General features: G+C 44.0%; 1 protein-coding gene across 2 annotated transcripts; it reads left to right on the plus strand.

Annotated features, from left to right (window-relative positions):
* The first annotated feature begins 1639 nt into the window (after window positions 1-1639).
* ANAPC7 (anaphase promoting complex subunit 7) lies at window positions 1640-26498 on the plus strand. Of its 2 annotated transcripts, none has more exons than XM_038762679.1 (11): window positions 1640-1822; window positions 15380-15566; window positions 16036-16155; window positions 18518-18629; window positions 18841-18994; window positions 19737-19879; window positions 20345-20462; window positions 21386-21582; window positions 22962-23186; window positions 23651-23801; window positions 25396-26498. In XM_038762679.1, the coding sequence occupies exons 1-11, from the start codon at window positions 1722-1724 to the stop codon at window positions 25583-25585; spliced, it is 1698 nt and encodes a 565-aa protein (XP_038618607.1). In that variant the 5' UTR covers window positions 1640-1721; the 3' UTR covers window positions 25586-26498. The 2 variants fall into 2 exon arrangements, with proteins under 2 accessions (XP_038618607.1, XP_038618608.1); XM_038762680.1 differs by lacking the exon at window positions 1640-1822 and adding an exon at window positions 12740-13216.
* The last annotated feature ends 1067 nt before the right edge of the window (window positions 26499-27565 follow it).

Raw genomic sequence — 27565 nt, forward strand, 5'->3', positions numbered from 1 at the left:
CTACCAATCAACCTACGCATCAGGCAGGAACTCCTCACCCTGGGCTTCCAGGCTGTCCATCCATCCCCTCGCCCCCTCCTACCTCCCCTCCCTTCTCTCCTTCTCCAGCCCAGCCCGCACCCTCCGCTCCTCTGCCGCTAATCTCCTCACCGTTAGGCCTCGTTCTCGCCTGTCCCGCCATCGACCCCCGGCCCCCGTCCTCCCCCGGGCCTGGAATGCCCTCCCTCTGCCCATCCACCAAGCTAGCTCTCTTCCTCCCTTCAAGGCCCTACTGAGAGCTCCCCTCCTCCAGGAGGCCTTCCCACACTGAGCCCCTTCCTTCCTCTCCCCCTCGTCCCCCTCTCCATCCCCCCCATCTTACCTCCTTCCCTTCCCCACAGCACCTGTATCTATGTATATATGTTTGTACATATTTATTACTCTATTTATTTATTTGTTTATTTTACTTGTACATATCTATTCTATTTATTTTACTTTGTTAGTATGTTTGGTTTTGTTCTCTGTCTCCCCCTTTTAGACTGTGAGCCCACTGTTGGGTAGGGACTGTCTCTATATGTTGCCAACTTGTACTTCCCAAGCGCTTAGTCCAGTGCTCTGCACATAGTAAGCGCTCAATAAATATGATTGATGATGATGATGAGGCCTTCCCACACTGAGCCCCTTCCTTCCTCTCCCCCTCGTCCCCCTCTCCATCCCCTCCATCTTACCTCCTTCCCTTCCCCACAGCACCTGTATATATGTATATATGTTTGTACATATTTATTACTCTATTTATTTTACTTGTACATATCTGTTCTATTTATTTTATTTTGTTAGTATGTTTGGTTTTGTTCTCTGTCTCCCCCTTTTAGACTGTGAGCCCACTATTGGGTAGGGACTGTCTCTCTATGTTGCCAACTTGTACTTCCCAAGCGCTTAGTCCAGTGCTCTGCACATAGTAAGCGCTCAATAAATACGATTGATTGATTGATTGATTGATTGTCTCCCCCTTTTAGACTGTGAGCCCACTGTTGGGTAGGGACTGTCTCTATATGTTGCCAATTTGTACTTCCCAAGCGCTTAGTACAGTGCTCTGCACATAGTAAGCGCTCAATAAATACGATTGATGATGGTGATGAGGCCTTCCCAGACTGAGCCCCTTCCTTCCTCTCCCCCTCGTCCCCCTCTCCATCCCCCATCTTACCTCCTTCCCTTCCCCACAGCACCTGTATCTATGTATATATGTTTGTACATATTTATTACTCTATTTATTTTACTTGTACATATCTATTCTATTTATTTTATTTTGTGAGTATGTTTGGTTTTGTTCTCTGTCTCCCCCTTTTAGACTGTGAGCCCACTGTCGGGTAGGGACTGTCTCTCCATGTTGCCAACTTGTACTTCCCAAGCGCTTAGTCCAGTGCTCTGCACACAGTAAGCGCTCAATAAATACTATTGATGATGATGATGATGATGATTACATGCGGTCAATTCCCACCCCTTTCCCCGGTCCCACCGGGAATGGGAGACAAGTTTTCTGAGGGAAAATCTTTTCTTCCGTCCCCATAGGGTGCGTGAGGGGCGGATGGAGGGCGGTGCGGCGGCGGCCATTTTGGAGGGTGTGTGAGGCGCTGGCTGTGCGCGCCTCCCGCCCTCGCCCACACCACCGCCGCCGCCATCATCGTCCCCCCTTCATCGTCCTCCGGCCGCCTCAGCCGTGGGCCGAGGCCCCTGCCCTCAGCATGAACGTGATCGACCACGTGCGGGACATGGCGGCCGCGGGCCTGCACTCCAACGTGCGGCTCCTCAGCAGCCTGCTGCTCACCATGACCAACAATAACCCGTGAGTCATCATCATCATCATCAATCGTATTTATTGAGCGCTTACTATGTGCAGAGCACTGTACTAAGCGCTTGGGAAGTACAAATTGGCAACACATAGAGACGGTCCCTACCCAACAGTGGGCTCACAGTCTAAAAGAGTCCGCCCCGGCCTGCCTAACCTGTCAGCCCCCTGTTGGGTAGGGACCGTCTCCATACGTTGCCGACTTGGACTTCCCAAGCGCTTAGTCCAGTGCTCTGCACACAGTAAGCGCTCAATAAATGCCATTGAACTTCTCTGGGCCTCAGTTCCCTCATCTGTAAAATGGGGATTGACTGTGAGCCCCATGAGGGACAACCTAATAATCTTGTAGCCTCCCCAGCGCTTAGAACAGTGCTTTGCACATAGTAAGCGCTTAATAAATACCATCATTATTATTATTATTATTATTATTATTACTGAGAGCTCACTTCCTCCAGGAGGCCTTCCCAGACTGAGCCCCTTCCTTCCTCTCCCCCTCGTCCCCCTCTTCATCCCCCCATCTTACCTCCTTCCCTTCCCCACAGCACCTGTATATATGTATATATGGTTGCACATATTTATTACTCTATTTATTTATTTATTTATTTTACTTGTACATTTCTATCCTATTTATTTTATTTTGTTGGTATATTAGGTTTTGTTCTCTGTCTCCCCCTTTTAGACTGTGAGCCCACTGTTGGGTAGGGACTGTCTCTATGTGTTGCCAATTTGTACTTCCCAAGCGCTTAGTACAGTGCTCTGCACATAGTAAGCGCTCAATAAATACGATTGATTGATTGATTGATCTTGTAGCCTCCCCAGCGCTTAGAACAGTGCTTTGCACAAAGTAAGTGCTTAATAAATGCCATTATTATTATTATTATTATTATTACTGAGAGCTCACTTCCTCCAGGAGGCCTTCCCAGACTGAGCCCCTTCCTTCCTCTCCCCCTCGTCTCCCTCTCCATCCCCCCATCTTACCTCCTTCCCTTCCCCACAGCACCTGTATATATGGATATATGTTTGTACATATTCATTACTCTATTTATTTTACTTGTACCTATCTATTCTATTTATTTTATTTTGTTAATATGTTTGGTTTTGTTCTCTGTCTCCCCCTTTTAGACTGTGAGCCCACTGTTGGGTAGGGACTGTCTCTATATGTTGCCAAATTGTACTTCCCAAGCGCTTAGTACAGTGCTGTGCACACAGTAAGCGCTCAATAGATATGATTGATTGTTGTTTGTCTCCCCCTTCTAGACTGTGAGCCCACTGTTGGGTAGGGACTGGCTCTATACGTTGCTGACTTGGACTTCCCAAGCGCTTAGTACAGTGCTCTGCACACAGTAAGCGCTCAATAAATACGATTGATTGATTAGTACAGTGCTCTGCACACAGTAAGTGCTCAGTAAATATGATTGATTGTTGTTTGTCTCCCCCTTCTAGACTGTGAGCCCACTGTTGGGTAGGGACCAGCTCTATACGTTGCCGACTTAGACTTCCCAAGTGCTTAGTACAGTGCTCTGCACACAGTAAGCGCTCAATCAATACGATTGAACTTCTCTGGGCCTCAGTTCCCTCATCTGTAAAATGGGGATTGGCTGTGAACCCCATGAGGGACAACCTGATAATCTTGTAGCCTCCCCAGCGCTTAGAACAGTGCTTTTCACATAGTAAGCGCTTAATAAATGCCATTTTTATTATTATTATTATTATTATTACTGAGAGCTCACCTCTTCCAGGAGGCCTTCCCAGACTGAGCCCCTTCCTTCCTCTCCCCCTCGTCCCCCTCTCCATCCCCCCCATCTTACCTCCTTCCCTTCCCCACAGCACCTGTATATATGGATATATGTTTGTACATATTTATTACTCTATTTTACTTGTACATATCCACTCTATTTTATTTTGTTAGTGTGTTTGATTTTGTTCTCTGTCTCCCCCTTTTAGACTGTGAGCCCACTGTTGGGTAGGGACTGTCTCTAGATGTTGCGAACTTGTACTTCCCTAGCGCTTAGTACAGTGCTCTGCACACAGTAAGAGCTCAATAAATACGATTGATTGATTGATTGTTCTCTGTCTCCCCCTTCTAGACTGTGAGCCCACTGTAAGGTAGGGACCGGCTCGATATGTTGCCGACTTGTACTTCCCAAGCGCTTAGTACAGTGCCCTGCACACAGTAAGCGCACAATAAATACGATTGATTGATTGATTGTTGTTTGTCTCCCCCTTCTAGACTGTGAGCCCACTGTTGGGTAGGGACCGGCTCCATACGTTGCCGACTAGTACTTCCCAAGCGCTTAGTCCAGTGCTGTGCACACAGTAAGCACTCAATAAATAGGATTGAATGTTGTTTGTCTCCTCCTTCTAGACTGTGAGCCCACTGTTGGGTAGGGACCGGCTCTATACGTTGCCAACGTGTACTTCCCAATTGCTTAGTACAGTGCTCTGCACGCAGTAAGCGCTCAATAAATACGATTGAACTTCTCTGGGCCTCAGTTCCCTCATCTGTAAAATGGGGATTGACTGTGAGCCCCAAGGCCCTACTGAGAGCTCACCTCCTCCAGGAGGCCTTCCCAGACTGAGCCCCTTCCTTCTTCTCCCCCTTGTCCCCCTCTCGATCCCCCCCCATCTTACCTCCTTCCCTTCCCCACAGCACCTGTATATATGTATATATGTTTGTACATATTTATTACTCTATTTATTTTACTTGTACATGTCTATTCTATTTATTTTATTTTGTTGGTATGGTTTTGTTCTCTGTCTCCCTCTTTTAGACTGTGAGCCCACTGTTGGGTAGGGACTGTCTCTAGATGTTGCCAACTTGGACTTCCCTAGCGCTTAGTACAGTGCTCTGCACAGAGTAAGCACTCAATAAATACGATTGATTGATTGATTGTGGGACAACCTGATCACCTTGTCACCTCCCCAGTGCTTAGAACAGTGCTTTGCACTTAGTAAGCGCCTAGTAAATGCCATCGTCACCATCAAAGTGTATTTCCCTCACGAACCCAACCAAGGGACCCATCCAAGGTCAAAACTGGCCGCCGTTCCCGCTTCTTCACAGACAACAGCACCTGTATATATGTATATACGTTTGCATGTATTTAGTACTCTATTTTATTTGTACATATTTATTCTATTTATTTTACTTTGTTAATATGTTTTGTTTTGTTCTCCGTCTCCCCCTTCTAGACTGTGAGCCCAGTGTTGGGTAGGGACCGGCTCTATACGTTGCCGACTTGGACTTCCCAAGCGCTTAGTACAGTGCTCTGCACACAGTAAGCGCTCAATAAATAAGATTGATTGATTGTTGTTTGTCTCCCCCTTCTAGACTGTGAGCCCACTGTTGGGTAGGGACTGGCTCTATACGCCGCCAACTTGGACTTCCCAAGCGCTTAGTACAGTGCTCTGCACACAGTAAGCGCTCAATCAGTACGACTGATTGATTGCTCGCGCCATTGTGCATTCGCTCAGTTGTGGCTCGTCGTTTTGTTTTTGGTAAGCGCTAAGTGCCAAGCACTGTTCTAAGCGCTGGGAGAGATGCCAGGTAATAATACTAATAATAATAACGGCATTTGTTAAGCACTTACTGTGTGCCAAGCACTGTTCTAAGCGCTGGGGGAACTACAAAGTAATAATAACAGCATTTGTTAAGAGCTTACTATGAGCCAAGCACTGTTCTAAGCGCTGGGGGAACTACAAGGTAATAATGGTATTTATTAAGCACTTACTATGAGCAAAACACTGTTCTAAGCGCTGGGAGGGATACAAGGTAATAATACTAATAATAATAACGGCATTTGTTAAGCGCTTACCGTGTGCCAAGCACTGTTCTAAACGCTGGGGGAACTACAAGGTAATAATAGTGGCATTTAGTAAGCGCTTACTATGAGCGAAACACTGTTCTAAGCGCTGGGAGAGATACAAGGTAATAATACTAATAATAACGGCATTTGTTAAGCGTTTACTATGTGCCAAGCACTGTTCTAAGCACTGGGGGAACTACAAGGTAATAATAACGGCATTTGTTAAGAGCTTACTATGAGCCAAGCACTGTTCTAAGCGCTGGGAGAGATGCAAGGTAATAATACTAATAATAATAACGGCATTTGTTAAGCGCTTACTATGTGCCAAGCACTGTTCTAAGCACTGGGGGAACTACAAGGTAATAATAATGACATTTATTAAGCGCTTACTATGAGCAAAGCACTGTTCTAAGCGCTGGGAGGGATACAAGGTAATACTACTACTAATAATAGCGGCATTTGTTAAGTGCTTACCGTGTGCCAAGCACTGTTCTAAGTGCTGGGGGAACTACAAGGTAATAATAATGGCATTTATTAAGCACTTACTATGAGCAAAACACTTTTCTAAGTGATGGGAGAGATAGAAGGTAATACTAATAATAATAACGGCATTTGTTAAGCGCTTACTGTGTGCCAAGCACTGGTCTAAGCACTGGGGGAACTACAAGGTAATAATAATAAGCGCTTAGAACAGTGCCAGCGCTTAGAACAGTGCTTTGCACATAGTAAGTGCTTAATAAATGTGATTATTATTATGATTATTATAACGGCATTTATTAAGCGCTTACTATGAGCAAAGCACTGTTCCAAGTGCTGGGAGAGATACAAAGTAATAATACTAATAATAATGGCATTTGTTAAGCGCTTACTATGTGCCAAGCACTGTTCTAAGCGCTGGGGGAACTACAAGGTAATAATAACGGCATTTGTTAAGAGCTTACTATGAGCCAAGCAGTGTTCTAAGCACTGGAGGAACTACAAGGCAATTATACTACTAATAATAACGGCATTTGTTAAGCGCTTATTATGTGCCAAGCACTGTTCTAAGCGCTGGGGGAACTACAAGGTAATAATAACGGCATTTTTTTAAGCGCTTACTATGAGCAAAACACTGTTCTAAGCGCTGGGAGAGATACAAGGTAATAATACTAATAATAATAACGGCATTTGTTAAGCGCTTACCGTGTGCCAACCACTGTTCTAAGCACTGGGGGAACTACAAGGTAATAATAATGGCATTTGTTAAGCGCTTACTAAGTGCCAAGCACTGTTCTAAGCGCTGGGGGAACTACAAGGTAATAATACTAATAATAATAACGGCATTTGTTAAGCGGTTACTATGTGCCAAGCACTGTTCTAAGCGCTGGGGGAACTACGAGGTAATAATAATGGCTTTTATTAAGCTCTTACTATGAGCAAAGTACTGTTCTAAGCACTGGGAGAGATACAAAGTAATAATACTAATAATAACGGCATTTGTTAAGTGCTTACTCTGTGCCAAGCACAGTTCTAAGCGCTGGGGGAACTACAAGGTAATAGTACTAATAATAACGGCATTTATTAAGTGCTTACTATGAGCAAAGCACTGTTCTGAGCGCTGGGAGAGATACAAGGTAATAATACTAATAATAATAATGGCATTTGTTAAGCGCTTACTGTGCCAAGCACTGTTCTAAATGCTGGGGGAACTACAAGGTAATAGTACTAATAATAACGACATTTATTAAGCGCTTACTACGAGCAAAGCACTGTTCTAAGCGCTGGGAGAGATACAAGGTAATAAATAATAACGGCATTTGTTAAGCGTTTACTATGTGCCAAGCACTGTGCTAAGTGCTGGGGGAACTACAAGGTAATAGTACTAATAATAACGGCATTTATTAAGCGCTTACTACGAGCAAAGCACTGTTCTAAGCGCTGGGAGAGATACAAGGTAATAAATAATAACGGCATTTGTTAAGCGTTTACTATGTGCCAAGCACTGTGCTAAGCGCTGGGGGAACTACAAGGTAATAGTACTAATAATAACGGCATTTATTAAGCGCTTACTATGAGCAAAGCACTGTTCTAAGCGCTGGGAGAGATACAAGGTAATAATAATAACGGCATTTGTTAAGCGTTTACTATGTGCCAAGCACTGTGCTAAGCGCTGGGGGAACTACAAGGTAATAGTACTAATAATAACGGCATTTATTAAGCGCTTACTACGAGCAAAGCACTGTTCTAAGCGCTGGGAGAGATACAAGGTAATAATAATAACGGCATTTGTTAAGCGCTTACTATGTGCCAAGCACTGTGCTGAGCGCTGGGGGAACTACAAGGTAATAGTACTAATAATAACGGCATTTGTGAAGCACTTACTATGAGCAAAGCACTGTTCTAAGCGCTGGGAGAGATACAAGGTAATAATACTAATAATAATAACGACATTTGTTAAGCGCTTACCGTGTGCCAAGCACTGTTCTAAGCACTGGGGGAACTACAAGGTAATAATAGTGGCATTTATTAAGCGCTTACTATGAGCAAAGCACTGTTCTAAGCGCTGGGAGAGATACAAGGTAATAATACTAATAATAACAGAATTTGTTAAGCGCTTACTGCGTGCCAAGCACTGGTCTAAGCGCTGGGGGAACTACAAGGTAATAATAACCGCTTAGAACAGTGCCAGCGCTTAGAACAGTGCTTTGCACATAGTAAGTGCTTAATAAATGCGATTATTATTATGATTATTATAACGGCATTTATTAAGCGCTTACTACGAGCAAAGCACTGTTCTAAGCGCTGGGAGAGATACAAACTAATAATAATGGCATTTGTTAAGCGCTTACTATGTGCCAAGCACTGTTCTAAGTGCTGGGGGAACTACAAGGTAATAATAACGGCATTTGTTAAGAGCTTACTATGAGCAAAGCACTGTTCTAAGCGCTAGGGGAACTACAAGGTAATAATACTACTAATAATAATAACGGCATTTGTTAAGCGCTTATTATGTGCCAAGCACCATTCTAAGCGCTGGGGAAACTACAAGGTAATAATAACGGCATTTTTTAAGAGCTTACTATGAGCAAAACCCTGTTCTAAGCGCTGGGAGAGATACAAGGTAATAATACTACTAATAATAATGGCATTTGTTAAGCGCTTACCGTGTGCCAAGCACTGTTCTAAGCGCTGGGGGAACTACAAGGTAATAATAATGGCATTTATTAAGCGCTTACTATGAGCAAAATACTGTTCTAAGCGCTGGGGCGGATGCAAGGTAATAATACTACTAATAATAACGGCATTTGTTAAGCGCTTACCGTGTGCCAAGCACTGTTTTAAGCACTGGGGGAACTACAAGGTAATAATAGTGGCATTTATTAAGCGCTTACTATGAGCAACACACTGGTCTAAGCGCTGGGAGGGATACAAGGTAATAATACTAATAATAATAATGGCATATGATAAGCGCTTACGGCGTGGCAGGCACTGTTCCAAGCGCTGGGGGAACTACAAGGTAATAATGGCATTTATTAAGCGCTTACTATGAGCAAAACACTGTTCTAAGCGCTGGGAGGGATACAAGGCAATAATACTAATAATGGTAATGGCATTTGTTAAGCGCTTACTATGTGCCAAGCACTGTTCTCAGCGCTGGGAGAGATACAAGGTAATGATACTAATAATAATAGCAGCATTTGTTAAGCGCTTACTATGTGCCAAGCACTGTTCTAAATGCTGGGGGAACTACAAGGTAATAGAACTAATAATAACAGCATTTATTAAGCGCTTACTGTGAGCAAAGCACTGTTCTAAGCGCTGGGAGAGATACAAGGTAATAATACTAATAATAACGGCATTTGTTAAACGCTTACCGTGTGCCAAGCACTGTTCTAAGCGCTGGGGGAACTACAAGGTAATATTAATGGCATTTGTTAAGCGCTTACTATGAGCAAAGCACTGTTCTAAGCGCTGGGAGAGATACAAGGTAATAATAATAATAATGGCATTTGTTAAGTGCTTACTATGTGCCAAGCACTGTTCTAAGCGCTGAGGGAACTGCAAGGTAATAGTAATAATAATGACGGCATTTATTAAGCGCTTACTATGAGCAAAGCACTGTTCTAAGCGCTGGGGAGTTTACAAGGTGATCAGATTGTCCCACATGGGCCTCACAGTCTTAATCCCCATTTTACACATGAGGGAACTGAGGCACAGAGAAGTGAAGTGGCTTGCCCAAAGTTGCACAGCTGATAAGAGGTGGAGTGGGGATTAGAACTCAAAACCTCTGATGTCCAAACAGGCATCAGTAGCATCATGTAAAGAGGGTACAAATTGGGTTGGACACAGGCCCTGTCCCACATGGGGCTCATTTTCAATCCCCATTTTCCAGATGAGGTAACTGAGGCACAGAGAAGTGAAGTGACTTAGACCAAGGTCACACAGCAGACGGGTGGCAGAGAATCAGCGTGGCCTAGTGGAAAGAGCACGGGCTTGGGAATCAGAGGTCGTGGGTTCTAATCCCCACACCACCTCTTATCAGCTGTGCGACTTTGGGCCAGTCACTTCTCTGTGCCTCAGTTACCCCATCTGTAAAATGAGGATTAAGATTGTGAGCCCCACGTGGGACAATCTGATCACCTTGTAAACTCCCCAGCGCTTAGAACAGTGCTTTGCTCATAGTAAGCGCTTAATAAATGCCGCCATTATTATTATTATTACCTTGCAGTTCCCTCAGCGCTTAGAACAGTGCTTGGCACATAGTAAGCGCTTAACAAACACCGTAATTATTATCTGTATTAGTGGCAGGATTAGAACCCACAACCTTCTGACTCCTAGGCCTGTGCTCTATCCACTGTACTATGCAATGCTTTGATGTACAGGAAGTGCTTAACAAATGCCATTATTATTATTATTATGATTGTTATTACTTTGTGCCAGGCACTGTGCTAAGTGCTGGGGTAAATAAAAGCTGATCAGGTTGGACACAGATCCTGTCCTCTTCAAAGCCTTTTTGAAGGCTCATCTCCAAGAGGCAAAACCCTCCTTTTTCCCTGACAAAACCCTCCTTTTCTCTTTTCCCATTCCCTTCCTCATCCCTTCCGCCCTGACTTGCTCCCTTTATTCATCTCCCACCCCCCAACACCCTTCAGCCCTGCTGCACTTATGTACATATCTGTAATTTTATTTCTTTTAATATCTGCCTTTCTCTCTAGACTGTAAGTTCATTGTGGGCAGGGAATGTATCTGTAACAGCGAACTGTCCCATACGCACAGTATAGTGCTTTGCAAACAGGAAGCACTCAGTAAATACAGTTGACTCATTGCCCCTCATGAGTCTCACAGTCTTAATCCCCATTTTACAGCTGCGGTAGGTGAGCACAGAGAAGGGAAGTGACTTGCCTGATGTCACACAGGAGACAAGTGGCAGTGCAAGGATTAGAACACAGGTCCTTCGGATTCCCAGGCCTGTGCTCCATCCACCAGGCCATGCTTCTTCATGGAATCATCATCAATCGTATTTATTGAGCGCTTACTGTGTGCAGAACACTGTACTAAGCGCTTGGGAAGTACAAATAGGCAACAAATTGGCAAATTGCCATTCTTGGAATGGCAGGGTTAGGATTAGAAATGAGGAGCCCTGGTCACCGGGTACAGGGTGGCTTGTTCTGGAGGGTTTGAGGAGATTGCTTGTACATATTTACTATTCTATTTATTTTATTTTGTTAATATGTTTGGTTTTGTTGTCTGTCTCCCCCTTCTAGACTGTGAGCCCGCTGTCGGGTAGGGGCCGTCTCTAGATGTTGCCAACTTGTACTTCCCAAGCGCTTAGTACAGTGCTCTGCACACAGTAAGCGCTCAATAAATACGATTGAATGAATCCAGCTCTACCCCTCTGCACTGTCATCATCATCAGTCGTCTTTATTGAGCGCTTACTATGTGCAGAGCACTGTACTAAGCGCTTAAGCACTGAACACTGTAAGCTCATTGTGGACGGGGAATGTGTTACCCAACTCTGTTGGGCCATATAGTCTTCCAGATGCTTAGTACAGTGCTCAGCACCCAGTAAGTGCTCAGTAAATACCAGTGATGATGATGGACGCCCTTGATGGAGGAGGGAGCGTTGGAGGGTGTTGGGATGTGTCACTTGGGAGCGCATTACAGCTAGAGCTTCCTTTCTCACCACCCTCAGTGGAGACGACCACTTCTGTTCTCCCTCCTCATCTTCAGGCTTCTGGTTCCTCTCCTGCAACGGTTCAAAGGAAAGGATGAGTCCCGTTGGCACATCGAAACCCTCACGTCTCCCTTCACTTATCACTTACTCATATGTCCCTTGAGAAATTCCTGTGAAATCAGAGGTTCTGGAAAATTTCAAGAGGATCTGTTTTTAGTATCGTATCCATGGGATTTAAACCTTCTGTACAACACCCCCACCGCACCACCAAGTCTCCCTGTTAACATTCAGTTGCCTTCAAGCAGGGTCATTTTAAATCCAGATGCACTAGGACTTAATCTATGGGACAAGTGCCGTGGATATGTTTGGAAGTTTTTACTTAACAGAGGAAAGTTTATAGGTGTCTGAAAAAAGAGTGACTAGTTAAAGCACTTTGTTTCCATTAGTGTACATGATTATCTTTGAGTGAGGCCCTCAATTTTGCAGATCTACTTAGTGAAGACAGCAGTGAGCGTTGCCCTCTCAGCCATCACCATTTCATTTTGCCCTCTGTGGTTTTTTAAGGTTCAAATTTAGAGGCAGGAACTCAAATCCTAGTTTATGAACACTCTTTGGTTTCAAGAGTGCTAAGCATTGGTTTGAAAACTTTCTAGCTTTCTGTTTAATCTTTAGGTAGGGTTGTCTTAAACTTGAAGCCCAAAAGAAGTGAACACTCTTTGGTTTCAAGAATGCTAAGCATTGGTTGGAAAATTTTCTAGCCTTCAGTATAATCTTTAGGTAGGGTTTTCTTAAACTTGAAGCCCGAAAGAAGTGAGCACTCTTTGGTTTCAAGAATGCTAAGCATTGGTTTGAAAATTTTCTAGCTTTCTGTATAATCTTTAGGTAGGGTTTTCTTAAACTTGAAGCCCAAAAGAAGTGAACACTTTGGTTTCAAGGATGCTAAGCATTGGTTTGAAAATTTTCTAGCCTTCAGTATAATCTTTAGGTAGGGTTTTCTTAAACTTGAAGCCCAAAAGAAGTGAACACTCTTTGGTTTCAAGAATGCTAAGCATTGGTTTGAAAATTTTCTAGCCTTCTGTATAATCTTTAGGTAGGGTTTTCTTAAACTTGAAGCCCAAAAGAAGAAACATATCAATGTGAGATGGTGTTGGTACTTGCGAAAATCACTTGTGTTTTATTTAAAGATATTCCCTACAACATCCCTGATTAACAGCGCTAGGCAGGTTGTGTGTAATTCCCCCATACAGATTTGGAATCTGAGGTGCAGAAGAGTTTTAAATTCAAAATGGTGAAGCCAGGGTAAGAACCTAACACTTTGGGTTCTGTGAAACTTTGCTGGAGAATTTGGGAAAGGTACAGAGGAGAGAACAAAAATAATCAAAATGCCTTATGGCTAAGGATCTGAAGTTATTTGGTATGAAGAAAGGCCTGAGGTAAGGATTTAATAAATTTTCAATTTATGGTGAGCAGCTGTTGACTTTTCACACTGAAGTCAGGAAAATAAAAAATACCACTATTATTAAGTGTTTTCTATGTTCCAGTCACTATATAATAATAATAATAATGATAGCATTTATTAAGCGCTTACTATGTACAAAGCACTGTTCTAAGCACTGGGGAGGTTACAAGATGATCAGGTTGCCCCACGGGGGGCTCACAGCCTTAATCCCCATTTTACAGATGAGGGAACTGAGGCACAGAGAAGTGACTATATGAAGTACTGGGGTAGAGACAGGGTATTCGGGTCAGAGGCAATGCCTGTTCCACATAGTGCTCAGAGCCTCAAGAAAGAATGTGTTAAAATACCCTTAGATAGTATGTAGGTTAGATCTGAATACACCACAATATAATAATAATAATAGTAATAATAATAATGTTGGTATTTGTTAAGCGCTTACTATGTGCAAAGCACTGTTCTAAGCGCTGGGGTAGATACAAGGTAATCAGGTTGTCCCACGAGGGGCTCACAGTCTTCATCCCCATTTTACAGATGAGGGAACTGAGGCCCAGAGAAGTGAAGTGACTTGCCCAACGTCACAAGTGGCGGAGCCGGGATTTGAACCCACGACCTCTGACTCCAAAGCCCGTGCTCTTTCCACTGAGCCAAATATTTGAAGGCTTGGAAACTTGTAAGGGGAGGTTGTGGAATCTCACGGAGCCTTTTTTTTTCTTTAATTAGACTGATCAGCTACGTTTTTGGGATGATTTTGATATCCTGCCGGGAAGTAGAGAGAGGGAAGATGACCTTGCAGTTTATACTAGCACTAAAATTCTTGCTAATGGTATAGAAAATAACCGTCTAACATTTGGGAACTTCTCCAAATGATTTTTGGCCGAGTCTGTGTAGGGTAGGTTTTTGGTTTTATTTGTTTCTTAAAGGAATAGTTCCAAAAGAAAACAGCTTTTGCTCCAGGCTGGCATAGTCCAGAATAAACACTTCACAACCCTCCCAGGGAAGTAGTCATTTATAGTTGTATACATATTTGAAAGCATTGTTGCCTGGTTGAAAGGGCATGGGAGTCAAGGAACTTGGGTTCTAACCCCAGATCTGCCTTTTGCCTGCTGAGTGACCGTAACTTCTCTGTGCCTCAGTTTCCTCATACATAAAATGAAGTTTAAATTCCTGTTCTCCCTCCCCATTAGGTTGCGAGCCCCTTGCAGGTCACGGGTGGTGTCCGTCCTGATTATCTTGTATTTGCTCCAGCGCTTAATACAAGGATTGGGAAAGTGTTTAACAAGCTATATTATTTATTATTAGTAGTATTATTTCCACCAGTTTTCTGGCCCTGCTTGAGGGCCATGTGGGTCTACTGGTAAGGAGTTCTGACTGAATTTCTGCTTCGCCTTCCCACTGCTGCACTCTGAGGCAGGACTTGGGTTATTGTGTGAAGGTGCGCATCAGGGTCCAAGAACTTGGAATTCTCTTTCACCTTGGCCCTGAATGGGAGGGGGATCATCATCATCATCAATCGTATTTATTGAGCGCTTACTGTGTGCAGAGCACTGTACTAAGCGCTTGGGAAGTACAAGTTGGCAACATATAGAGACAGTCCCTACCCAACAGTGGGCTCACAGTGTAAAAGGGGGAGACAGAACAAAACCAAACATACTAACAAAATAAAACTGTATTTCGTCTTCAACTGTCCTCCGTGTTACAGGGACTGGGCTTCCTGAGGTTGGGAATTGTAGAGGGTTGGAGTGAAGAGAGGGAGAGGAAGACACATACACCACCCTCACCCCCTCCCGAGTTGCCTTGGAGTATAGGAAAGATGAGAGGCAGTAAAAAAGCAGAATGGCCTAGTGGAGAAAGTGTGGTTCTGGGAGTCAGGAGACCCGAGTTCTAGTCCTGCCTTTACCACTGGTCTGCCGTGTGGCCGTGGGTGAGTCATTTGACTTCTCAGTCAGTGCCTCTTTCTCCTCATCTGTAAAATGGGGATAAAACAGAAAATAAGCTCCTTCTGATAGAGGGGCTATGTCCAATCTCTATCCCAGCACTTAGCACGTAATATATGCTTAATCGACACCATGGTAATAGTAGAGAGGTAGATCGGTGAGTCATCAGGGTTCAACACTAACTTATTTTCTTTTCTTTTCAGTGAACTACTGTCTCCATCTCAAAAATACCAGCTTTTGGTGTACCATGCCGACTCCCTCTTTCATGACAAGGAATATCGTAATGCTGTTAGCAAGTACACCATGGCTTTACAACAGAAGAAAGCCTTAAGTAAAACTTCAAAAGTTAGACCTTCAACTGGGAGTACAACATCAGCGCCACAGAGTCAGGTACATGAGACTACAGACATCGTGCAACTAAGTATTGACTTGGTTATTGATTATTTTAACGCTGGCGTGAGAATTCCGCCGACCAAAATAGTCGACTGCCCGGTTCTCTTTTTTTGTTAATACGCAGCTGCTTGTGTTGAATGTTAGAAAGCTATACACTTTCAGTTGGATTTTTGAGCGCATACTGTGTGCAAAACACTGTACTACACTGCTTGGGAGAAGACAGTATCACAATAAAGAGACACATTCCTTACTCACAATGAGTTTCCATTCTGGAGACAGGCTTACACTTCGGATTCCTTACTGTTTAATAAATATAGGCAATTCATTCCTTCTGTTTGAAATGAATAGTGTGAAACTAAATATTTTTGTGGATGAACCTACCCAACGTTGCCAGCAGAACAGATTCGTATTTTAGTTTTGATAGTTCTCTGACATTCATTTGGATGAGTTGTTTTTTGTTTTTTAGAGTCTTCCATCTGAAATTGAGGTGAAGTATAAAATGGCTGAATGTTATACAATGTTAAAGCAAGATAAAGATGCCATTGCTATATTGGATGGGATCCCTTCAAGACAGAGAACCCCAAAGGTGGGTTAGAGTTACCATCGCTTCAACTCTTTCATTGATTGATATTTGTTTCAACCACTGAACTAGTACAAGGGCTGTGGGTAAATTGACCTCAATATGAAAATACATCTTCAAAAATTCCCCGTACAAACTTTGGGGCTCTTGGATTAATCGGGTTACTAGTAGTAGTGGAAATAGCATTTAGTGGACTCCCCATTGGGTGCAATGCACTGTTTAATGAACTATTTCACGACTATCCATAAAATGTTTTCTATTCCCTTCTTGAGTCCTAAATTAATAAAGGACTCACCATATGGAAAGGGAGTAGCTCAGAATGTTTTGGGACTACTCAAATATTCTTTGAAGTTAATAATTAGAAAAGTGTACACTGTGGCAGTTTAAGGCCTCCCTTTCTCTCTTCCCCTTTCGCTGGTCTTGCAGTTAACAAACACTGTGATCTGTCAAGAAGAGCAAGGTGTGCTTGCGAAGAATGCCAAAACTGTTATAAAATTTCTTCAAATATGTCAAAAACAGAAAGTTGGCTAGAAAACCAGTGGAGTCCCTTGACTTGGATTTTTCCCTATAGGCAAAGTGGATCTAGTTTGGCTACTGGGGAAATGCATACGGTTGTTAGTTAGAGCCGTTGTGATTTTAAAAATTGAATTAAGGTTGTTTTAGTCTTTTTACCAGAAGTAAGCTTTGGGTGTGAGCAAGGAGGAGGGCCAGTGGTGAAGGCAGTTGGATCAAGGGAGAATAGTTTAAATTTCAGGGGAATTGACAGAAGATGCAAGTGATTATTAATGGTGGTGATCTTAAAAATGGGACAGATATCCTTCCAGTCTTAGACTATGAAGATGACTAGTCTGAATTTTTTTAGTTCCTGTTATAGTAGCAACTAATTGTGGAGTCATCTTTAAGCACCCCCCCCCAAATGTCAAAATGGACAATATAGACAATCAAAAAACAAATGGGATTGATTTTTCCTTATTTTTAAGTGCATTACTTGTGTTCAAAAGCAAATTACCATACCATATTTAATTAATCTTCTGAATATATGGTTGTTTTGATTACAGAAGGTCTATGGGAAAAATATTCACTCTTCTTACCCTCTTCTTTGGGGTAATGTTAATAATTGTTTTAAGTGGCTTTGCTAGACACTGTACTAAGCGCTGGGGTACAAATAGGTCAGACAGATTCTCTATCGCACAAAGTCCAAGTAGGAAGGAGAATAAATATTTAATCCCCATTTTTCAGATGAGGAAACTGAGGCACAGAGAAGTTAAATGATTTGCCTAAGGCCACCATTGCAGACAGGTGATGCCCCTGGGAAAAGGACCCAGGTCTCCTGACTCATGGGCCTGTACTCTTACCATTTGGCCATGTTGCTTTTCACAGGGGTTAAACCTTTGGTTTTAAATTGCATAAGAAGATCTTTGAGTGTGTGCCCATCCAAAGAACTGAAGAGATGTATTTTGAGTGCGTTTCCTCTTTTTTCTCCTCTGACTTTCATTTCTCTTAGATCATTCATGCAGACTAGTGCCTCTTGTAGCAAGACACAGTATTGAATTACTAAGCCGTTCTTGAGCAGAATGCTGGGGTGAGGAGATATATTTTGACCCGTCCTTTCTCGCAGTGCTTATCTGCTTCCTCGAATTTATTTTTTCGTAGTTCACAAGGGTCATTTTAATGGCGCTTTCCATAAAGCAAAATACTTGTCCTGTAGTTGTAAACCAGAAATGCAAGTGATCTTAGCTCTAAATGGTGTGAATAACCTGAGCAATTATCACCTCTGTAAACCAAATGAAAGTATGTTTGCAGCATTATATTTGGCAGGTGCAGACAGCAGCTAAGGGGCATACTTTTAAGTGCTAGTAACATGATAATAACCAGAGGGAAAGCAATCACTCTACAGCTTCTGGGTCACCCAAGCCCTTTTCTCTGTTGAAAAAAATCCTTTGGTCCTCTTAAACTGGCTGTGCCTTCAGGAGTGTAGTTTCTTGTGCTTAAATCATAGTACCAGTTCTTTGGGGATTTTTGCCTTTTAAGGTGTTTTTTTTTAATGGTATTTAGTAAAGGAATGACCAAATCCAGCTAGCTTCCCTAATACTTTTAGGGAGAAACTGTTGTTGGAATAAGTTTTTAAAAGTTCACTATTGGCCTCATCCCTTTCATTTTGGAAAGTAAGGGAGCTTTTTGACTTCCTGGAAATTCAGGCTCAGCCCTGAAGACTCAGTTGAAAGCCAGGCTAGCCATTCTAGGATGGGAGTAGATTTTTCCACCTGTTTTCTAGGATGGTAGCTGGTAATGGGAGTCAAGAGCAACCTCCTTGATATTTCTCGGTCTTTAATTGTCTTTCACAATCAGCCTTTTTTATTGATTACAGATTAACATGATGTTGGCAAACTTGTACAAGAAGGCAGGTCAGGAACGCTCCTCTGTTACCAGTTACAAGGAAGTGCTGAGACAGTGCCCGTTAGCTCTCGATGCCATACTAGGTAGACTTTTTTTGTCCATTTCAATGGTATTTATTGTCTTGAGCTGCCAAAAATGTCTTTTTTCTTATAAAAGTTCCTTTCCTGTTTTTAAAATAGAAATGTTGAATATCGCCAAACTGGGAAGTAAAGCAGAATCTCTGCATGACTAGGAAGATAAATGTGCTTAAAAGGATTCCTGGGCATCAACTGCTATCTTTCTCTCTCGGATTAGGTTTGCTCTCCCTTTCTGTAAAAGGTGCAGAAGTGGCATCTATGACGATGAATGTAATTCAGAGTATCCCTAACCTGGACTGGCTTTCCGTGTGGATCAAAGCCTATGCCTTTGTGCACACGGGAGACAACACCAGAGCAATCAACACCATCTGGTAAGAGCCACAAAAAAGCGAACCAGTTATTTTTGAAGCCTGTTCCATGTCTAGAGTTTTAAGTTGTCCCAACTTGCCGCATCATGAGCTGCTTGTCTCCTTGTTGTTCAGGGAAGGAACACTCCTTGCTGCCAGTTGCTCAGCAGCTGCCAAAGCCTCGGGGACCTTTTGTGCACTCGTTCTTCCTCGCGTTGAGGTGTCCCAAATGGCGTAACTCTTTATTGGAGACCTGTTAAATGTAATATTAGAACCATCTAAATTCCTTCTTGCACTTTGGCTGCCCCCTGTTAAACCAGATTTATTCTGTTATTCCTGAACTTTTAAAAGTCTAGCCAGTTTACCGTCACCTATAATGAACTTGCTGCCGCAACTGGCCTGGGCAACCTGGGGATACATTTTTGACTTCTCCCAGGGTCAGGGTCTGTTGCTTCCCAGAGTCTCACAAATCAGAAAAAGAGCCTGAAATTGAGGGGAAAGGGGTGGAGCTCAGCAGAGCACAAAACCGAAAGGTCGCTCCAAGCATCAAAATACTTGATTTTTTTTTCCATTTTATTTGACAGTTAATAAGCTGTTACCTATCTCGTTTAAAACTAAATACATCTAGGAAAAGAAATTCACTTGCATTTACCCCAGCGCTTAGAACAGTTTTTAACACGTAGTAAACACTTACTACCCTAAAAAAAATTCAGGAAGAAAGATATTAATTTCAGTGGCTTTGTGTTTTGAATGAAATCTCTTTCAGCTCTCTGGAGAAAAAGTCCTTACTGAGAGATAACGTGGACCTACTGGGAAGCTTAGCGGATCTGTACTTCAGAGCTGGAGATAATAAAAACTCAATTCTAAAATTTGAACAGGCACAAATGCTGGATCCCTACCTGATAAAAGGTAAAAAAAAAAAAAGACAAGGGAGGTGGAGGAGGATGTTTAGCCACTTTTGGGGGGTTGGGTTACTGTTTTGGAAGCATTCTTACCCTGCTGTAAGCTCACCTTACAGCCGTGACTCTTAACCCGTTTAGTTCAGTGCAGCGATGCCCTTGTCTGCCCTCATATATTAAGAATTCACATTCTTTGGCACTTGGATCTTTTTGTGAGTGGGATACTTCTTACAGGACCTAGAAAAAAGAGGCAAACCAGCAGGGGAATATGTTAGAGACTCTGGGGCCTGAGTAGTGCAGGGGTATAAAGACTTGTTTAATCATCAGGAACTTGATATCGTAGCAGACTAGAGTATTTAATGCAAGCTGAATGCAAATGCTATAAATGTGGTGCTCAGACTCTTATAAAATGAGTGATGTATTGCTGCTCAGACTCCCTAAAACGAGGATCAATCTAATCCTGAGTGTCTTTTAGGAATGGATGTATATGGATATTTACTAGCACGTGAAGGGCGGCTGGAGGATGTGGAGAACCTGGGTTGCCGGTTGTTCAATATTTCTGATCAGCATGCAGAGGCTTGGGTGGTCTCAGGGTATGTGGTTTTGCCTTTCCTCTCCAGACCACCTGTACCTGAGTTTTGCTGCTGTCTTGGGGGTGGGGGAGACAAGGGGAGAGAGCGAGAGAGAAAGAGAGAATGTGTATATACATATATATATATAGATAGATAGATAGATATAGATATAGATATATATATATAGATATATATGTGTGTGTTTGTGTGTGTGTAAAACATCTGGAGCACTGCCCATTCTACTTAGCAGCTTCTTAGTCACTAATGCTAGCTCCCAAGGAACTCTTTAGGATTGGTGGGTGAGGGAAGGCAAAAATTTATTCCTGCTAACAGGTCTTGCCATTTGTTATAAGGGGGTCCAAGTTTTCATGAAGCAAAAGGAGACTGGCTAGGATTTGGGAGAAAAAGCAAATTAATAGGAGTGATTCTTTGTGAATAGTACCAGTTCTTTGGGGATTTTTACCTTTTAAGGTGTTTTTTTTTTAAATGGTATTGAGTAAACACTTACTATGAGCCAGGCACTGGGGTAGATAAAAGATAATCAGGTTGGACACAGACCCTATCCCTTTTTGGGCTTACAGGCTTAATCCCCATTTTACTAATGCGGTAACCGAGGGACAGAGAAGTTAAGTGACTTGCCCAAGGTCACACAGCAAACAAGTGGCGGATCCAGGATTAGAACCCAGGTCCTTCAGTCTCCCAGGCCCATGCTCTAACCATTAGGCCACACAGCTTCTCTTAATTTTCTATTTAAGAAATCCGTTCCTTGGAATTGTGTTCCAGTACTTTAAAGGTGTAGTTCTAGGGAAAATCAAAACCTCTAAACGGTAGAGTTATGTTGTTCTGGTTTGTAAATTTAGAACTTTACTTTTGAGTGAAGGATTATGTTTGAAAAATTGAGTCCCTCAGGTCTTTTTATCAGCGAATTTTGTTTTGTTTTCTAGGTGCCATAGTTTCTACAGTAAAAGATATTCCCGGGCCCTGTATTTAGGAGCCAAGGCTATTCAGCTGAATAGTAATAGTGTGCAAGCGTTGCTGCTTAAGGGAGCAGCACTCCGTAATATGGGCCGAGTTCAGGAGGCAATAATACATTTTCGAGAGGCAATACGCCTTGCTCCTTGCAGGTTGGACTGTTACGAAGGTAAGGCAAAAGAGGTGGGGAATACATAAGGCTAGTGTTAATTTTCTGGTTCCTTGGCAGATCACAATTGTACCTCGGTTCAGATTTTGTTAAAAGTATGTAACATGTAGAAAATGAATTTGGGTCAATTGTGGATCTCCATTCTAGGCTTCCAACAGGCTCTATTTTTCATCTTTGGAGACTCTAGCTTTAGACTTGCTATTTGTTCTCTGCTCGGGTGTTTATCTTGGCTGGTGATGGCCTGTTCGGGTGACAGAACCCCTAGTTGCCTGGTGCTGGGTAAAGTGTGGAGACATTTGGACTTTGGGTGACCCGAGAGCAGGCAAGGCTCGGCTTGAGCTGCAGCTTGGGTTGAGACCTTAAATTCTTGTGAATCTAGAATTCCAAAAGTTCAAACACTGCCCACTTCAGCCGATTTAGTGGCACTTGACAAATGTTTCCCACCACCGTTCCTAACTTTCCCATCGCTGATGACAGCGACACCATCCTTCGTGTCTCTCAGGCCCTCAACCTTGGCGTTATCCCCGACTCATCTTCTCTCCTTCCCCCCACATATTCAGTCACCAAAGCCCTTCAACTCCGTCTTCACAGCATCTCTAGAATCTGCCCCTCCCTCTCCATCCTAACTGCTACCCAACTCTGGTTCTAGCACTTGTCCTATCCTTTGTAGCATTTAGCATCAGCCCTCTCAGCCTCCAGATACTCCTCTTCCAGTCCTCCCTTCTTTCACTTTTCTCCCTGGATCATTTAGATAAAAAGGATTCCGTGCCCATCTCCTACCTCATAAACCTCCAATGATTGCCCATCCATTTTCTTCTGAAACAGACTCCTCATCGTCAGCTTTAAGGCATTCAGTCAGCTCTCCTCCTACCTGTCTTTGCTCCTGTTTTTAAAGTGGTACCCTATTAAGCACTGGGGTAATCAGGTTGGACACAGTCCATGTCCAACATGGGACTCACGGTTTTAATCGCCATTTTATAGATGAGGTGACTGAAGTACAGAGAAGCTAAGTGACTTGGCCAAGATCACACAGCAGACAAGTAGCAGGCCCGGAATTAGAACCCAGGTCCTCCCGACTCCTTTCCCACTACAACCCAGCACACACACTTCACTTCAGAAGCAGCATGGTGTAGTGGATAGAGCACAGGCCTGGGAATTAGAAGGTCATGGGTTCTAAACCCTGCTCTGCCATTTATCTGAGGGATCCCTCTGTTTGAGCACTTAACAGGGCACTCCAGTCTTGTCAGAGAAATGTTCCCCTGGCCTACTGTATGGCTGAAACTCTGATGATCCGCCGTTAAGAAGCCCGTCTCATAGAAAGTGTGGGTGTGAATATTAATCCAGCCTAATGCCATTCCCTCATTTCTGTGCTTTTTCAGGTCTCATTGAATGTTATTTAACATCCAACAGCATTCGTGAAGCAATGGTCATGGCCAACAACGTGTACAAAACTCTGGGGGCAAATGCACAGACCCTTACACTGTTAGCAACCGTTTGTCTCGAAGATCCTGTCACGCAAGAGAAAGCCAAAACTTTGTTGGACAAGGCACTGACCCAGAGGCCAGATTACATTAAAGCTGTGGTGAAGAAAGCAGAGCTCCTCAGTAAGTTTCTCTTAATAGAAAAATCAATTTTAGGGCTGACCTCGAAGAGAAATGATTGACATGTATATAAAAAATATATACTGACTTTCTTCTTGTATCAGAAGTTGGAGGTGGTGGTAATGGTGAAAAAAGTGATAGATGTATTCTAGGAAGCAAGCAGCTAGTTAGCCAGAGATACTGAAATACATTTGTTGGCTGGCAATTTGATTTTTTTTAAAAATTCAAACACGTTAAAAAGTATTTAAGCTAAAAATCAAATTGCAGCTCCCCATCAGGTAGAGTTCCAGTATGCTATAACTGGAGCTCATACTAACCGTATGAGTGATACTAACTCTAACTGTGGGCAGTTGTTTCAGAAATAAGACTTGGGTTTCGACAAGTCAAAGGTTATGATTGTGTGGAGTTGGACTGTAGCTTTCCCCTAAGGCTTTTGTGAGGACATGAGGTAACGTTGCTATTTCCAGGCAGGGAACAGAAGTACGAAGATGGAATTGCTTTGTTGAGGAACGCTCTTGCCAACCAGAGTAACTGTGTCTTGCACCGCATCCTGGGAGATTTCCTTGTGGCCGTCAATGAATATCAAGAAGCAATGGACCAGTACAGTATTGCTTTGAGGTCAGAAAGCAGGTGTTGGGACGGGACAGGGTGAGTGGGGTGGGAGGACGTTTTTGCGAGAGGTCATTTTTTGTTCATCAGTGCCACAATGTCTCCAAGGATTCGGAGCAGTTATCGGCGATCGAGGCCTTGCGCTCACTATTGTATGTGTGAGAATGGGAGCCAAGGAGCTCCTTTATAGTAATAATAATAATGATGGCATTTGTTAAGAGCTTACTGTGTGCACTGTTCTAAGCACTGGGGAGGATACAAGGTGATCAGATTGTTCCACAGTCTTAATTCCCATTTTACAGGTGAGGTAACTGAGGCACAGGGGAGCTAAGTGACTTGCCCAAGGTCACACAGCTGACAGTTGGCGGAGCCGGGATTTGAACCCATGACCTCTGACGCCAAAGTCCGTGCTCTTTCTGTTGAGCCACGCTGCTTCCCCTTTATCATAGGAAATGATGATAATAATAATGGTACTTGTTAAATGCTTGCTATGTGTCAAGTACTGTTCTAAGCACTGGAGATAATACTTAGGGACAGGATAGTCCAGTTATGGTATGCATCAAGTGTGTTAAGTGAGCCACTACATTCTAATAATAATAATAATAATAATAATGATAGCATTTATTAAGTGCTTACTAAGTGCCAAGCACTGTCCTAAGCGCTGGGGAGGTTACAAAGTGATGAGGTTGTCCCACATGGGGCTCACAGTCTAAATCCCCATTTAACAGATGAGGTAACTGAGGCCCAGAGAAGTGAAGTGACTTGCCCAAAGTCACACAGCTGACAATTGGCGGAGCTGGGATTCGAACCCATGACCTCTGACTACAAAGCCCGGGCTCTTTCCACTGGGCCACGCTGCTTCTCTAGAGGCCTTTAGGGGATTTTCGTTTTGGGTAAAATGAACGATTTACTTTAGGCATCTTGGGCCTATGTGAAAGTGTAGCTAGTTTCAGAGGTGTGTGTTCTTCCACGGATTTCACCGGATCTTGACGTTTAAGAAGCTGCTTGTTATGGCAGGGAATGTGTCTGCTAATTCTGTTGTAGTGTACTCTCCCGAGTGCTTAGTACAATGCACCGCGCATAGTAAGCACTCAATATCGTTGATAGGGTTGTTCTAAGGCAGGTACTAAATAACTTTCCATATGCTGTAGCAACTGGGGTTGATTTGGGGGATATTCTTGACCCAAATGTAGCTGAAATGGTTATATCCATAGGCTTCTGATCAATCACATGAGGTTATGTTTTTTTTTTTGGAGCGTCTGAGCAAATTAAACAATAGCGTCAATCTTTGTTATTGTTCTTTAGTGTTAGTATTCACTGGGAGCAAGCTTGGTAACAAAGCCATTCAGAAGCTGCAGTGGTCGTTGTGGTCCAGCGACCTTTTTCTGAGATAGAAACAGCAGCCCAGTCTCCGCTGCAGGTGGAGAAAGAGATGAACATAAAAGCATCTCAACCTCCACCTAACTTTTATTAGTCTCTCTCTAAAGAAGAGCTGTAATTAATGGCCATCTCTTCCTGGAGAGACTGGGGAGGAGAGAAGGGAGGGCCAACGCCTCCCCCAGGAGGGGGCTAAGACTCTGTTTTTGTTTTTGTTGTCCCCCAGTTTGGACCCCAATGACCAGAAGTCTCTGGAAGGGATGCAGAAAATGGAAAAGGAGGAGAGTCCCACCGACGCGACCCAAGAGGAGGATGTGGATGATATGGAAGGGAGTGGAGAAGAAGGGGACTTGGAGGGCAGCGACAGCGAAGCGGCTCAGTGGGCAGACCAAGAACAGTGGTTTGGCATGCAGTGAGGAGACCTTGATCTCAAACCGGCCTTCCCTGCCCCAGACCCTGGTGCTTGAGCAGATCCCGCAGGCTCTCCTCCTCCTCCTTTCTTTCTCATGTGTGAGAGAGAGCATGGCAAACCGTGCCAAGAGGCTCTACCCGCCCTCCCCACCAGTGCCAGGTGTAGCTTCAGCTTTGCAGCTGGAAGCTAGCCAGCAGGCAACCTCCCATCCCTTTCCACGCTCGCCCTTGAGGTTGGAGCAGTCCACGAAGCACGAGGGGTTGTAGTTTTGCCCAAAGTCCTGGGACGAGGAGCATTCTTTTTTTTTTTTAAGCTGTTTCTCTGAGTCTAGAAACCTGCTGGAATAGGAGATGCTTTGTATATGATGTGACTGAGCATAAAAAAGTGACATTTTATTCAAAAGAAAATGTGGTTGATATCCAGTTCTTAGCTGGGAGAAAGTTCTTTTGCTTGCTGAAGCCAGGGTCCAGTCTGTCTACTTTATTCTGTTTTGCAACCTCGGGAGAGCCGTAAGTGGAGAGTTGCTGACCTGCGGAACACCGTTTTCATCTGAGAATCACTCAGTAGCACAAGACTCCTGTTCTAGGAGCCTGACTTTGAGCATCGGCTAGAGCAAATCACTTTTTGTGCCATTCTTCAATCAGTCGCTGCTGCCGACAGGGCAGGTAGCTATTTCCAGTAAGTTCCTTCTCCTCTGTGGTTCTGTTTGGGCTGTTTAGCTTCCGGCAGCTTTGATTTTTGTGTCTGAAGATCTGGGAGGAGGTGGGTTGGGCAGGACTGTTGATGCTTAATCCAGAGAGGTTTCCCCCTGTGCTGATTACCACAGTTGATTTAACGGGTGAGCTACTCCCCACCCCTGCACCGGTTTGTAGGCTGAATAAACGTGGCAACAGTCCCGCTGGTTGAAAAATGTTCAATCCAGCCTAGTTTTCTTTGGGCCGTTGATGGCAACGCCATCAGTCACACACTTACACGGCAATGAAGGGAAAGGTGCTTCAGCTAGAGTTTCCCAACACCAGCTATTCCCTGCATACGTGCACGCTCTCCAAGGTGTGGAGAATGAGTAGCCCTTAAGGGTCAGGTCACTCGGTTCATTCTGGGTGGCGAGGGCCTGCAGGTGGTTGCTCCCTCCATGTGATTTCCTCCCCGCACTTCAGTAGGAGTCTTTTTCTTTCCTTCCTCCCACCTAGTTCCAACTTGTTCATTCGGAAACCCCACTTCTGGCTTCTTTAAGAGAGCTGCCTTTGTTCTCTTAAAATCAGCAGACCCCTCCCAGCGGCGACTTGAATAGGCCTTCTGTCATGGAAAGAATTACACAGGCACCTGAAAACAGACTTCCCCCTCAATGACACCCTTTCCCTAGTGCCGCTGGCAAGGAAATAAGAAAAAGGGCGGCTAAGCGAGGAAGAGATAGAGGCGCTGATTGCGGTTCCGAATTTCACCTGAACTCCCAGGTCAGTGGCAGGAGCGACCCAACGGCTCCAAACAGCTCACCGAGCCTCACGCTCCTTGTTCTGAGGCAGAAAGCTGCAGCCGGTGCTGAGTTGTGGCCGCTGCAGAGATGGAAATAGGCCGCTCAGCCTGTCGGCGGGGCAGCTGGCCCTTGGTCCTGCCTGCCTGGGGGTTTGGCAACCGGCAGACCCGCTGACCCGTGGTGTTTCGCTGGGGCACCCGCCGGTGTGGATTGCGTCGAGTGAAATGTCCCCTCTGCACAGTGACCCCAGCATCCCCCACCTCACCTGATTCTCCCCAGCTGCCATCCGAACCGGCCGCCTGGTGCCACGTTGGAAAAGTTGACGGGCGGAGGCGCGATCCAGTTTCACTGGCCCCCGGCCTCCTGCGGAGCGAGTCCAAATAAGCCGCGGCTGACGCTCTGGTTCAGCACGCCAGGAATGAACCAGGTTGGCGCTGGGCCCGCCCCCAGGGCTTCTCTCCCCCGGAGGAAGCAGTGTGAGGTAAGGGAAGGGCCTTGCCAAAATTTTCC

This window comes from Tachyglossus aculeatus, chromosome 21, assembly GCF_015852505.1.
Source record: "Tachyglossus aculeatus isolate mTacAcu1 chromosome 21, mTacAcu1.pri, whole genome shotgun sequence".
In the NCBI taxonomy this organism is placed as follows: domain Eukaryota; kingdom Metazoa; phylum Chordata; class Mammalia; order Monotremata; family Tachyglossidae; genus Tachyglossus; species Tachyglossus aculeatus.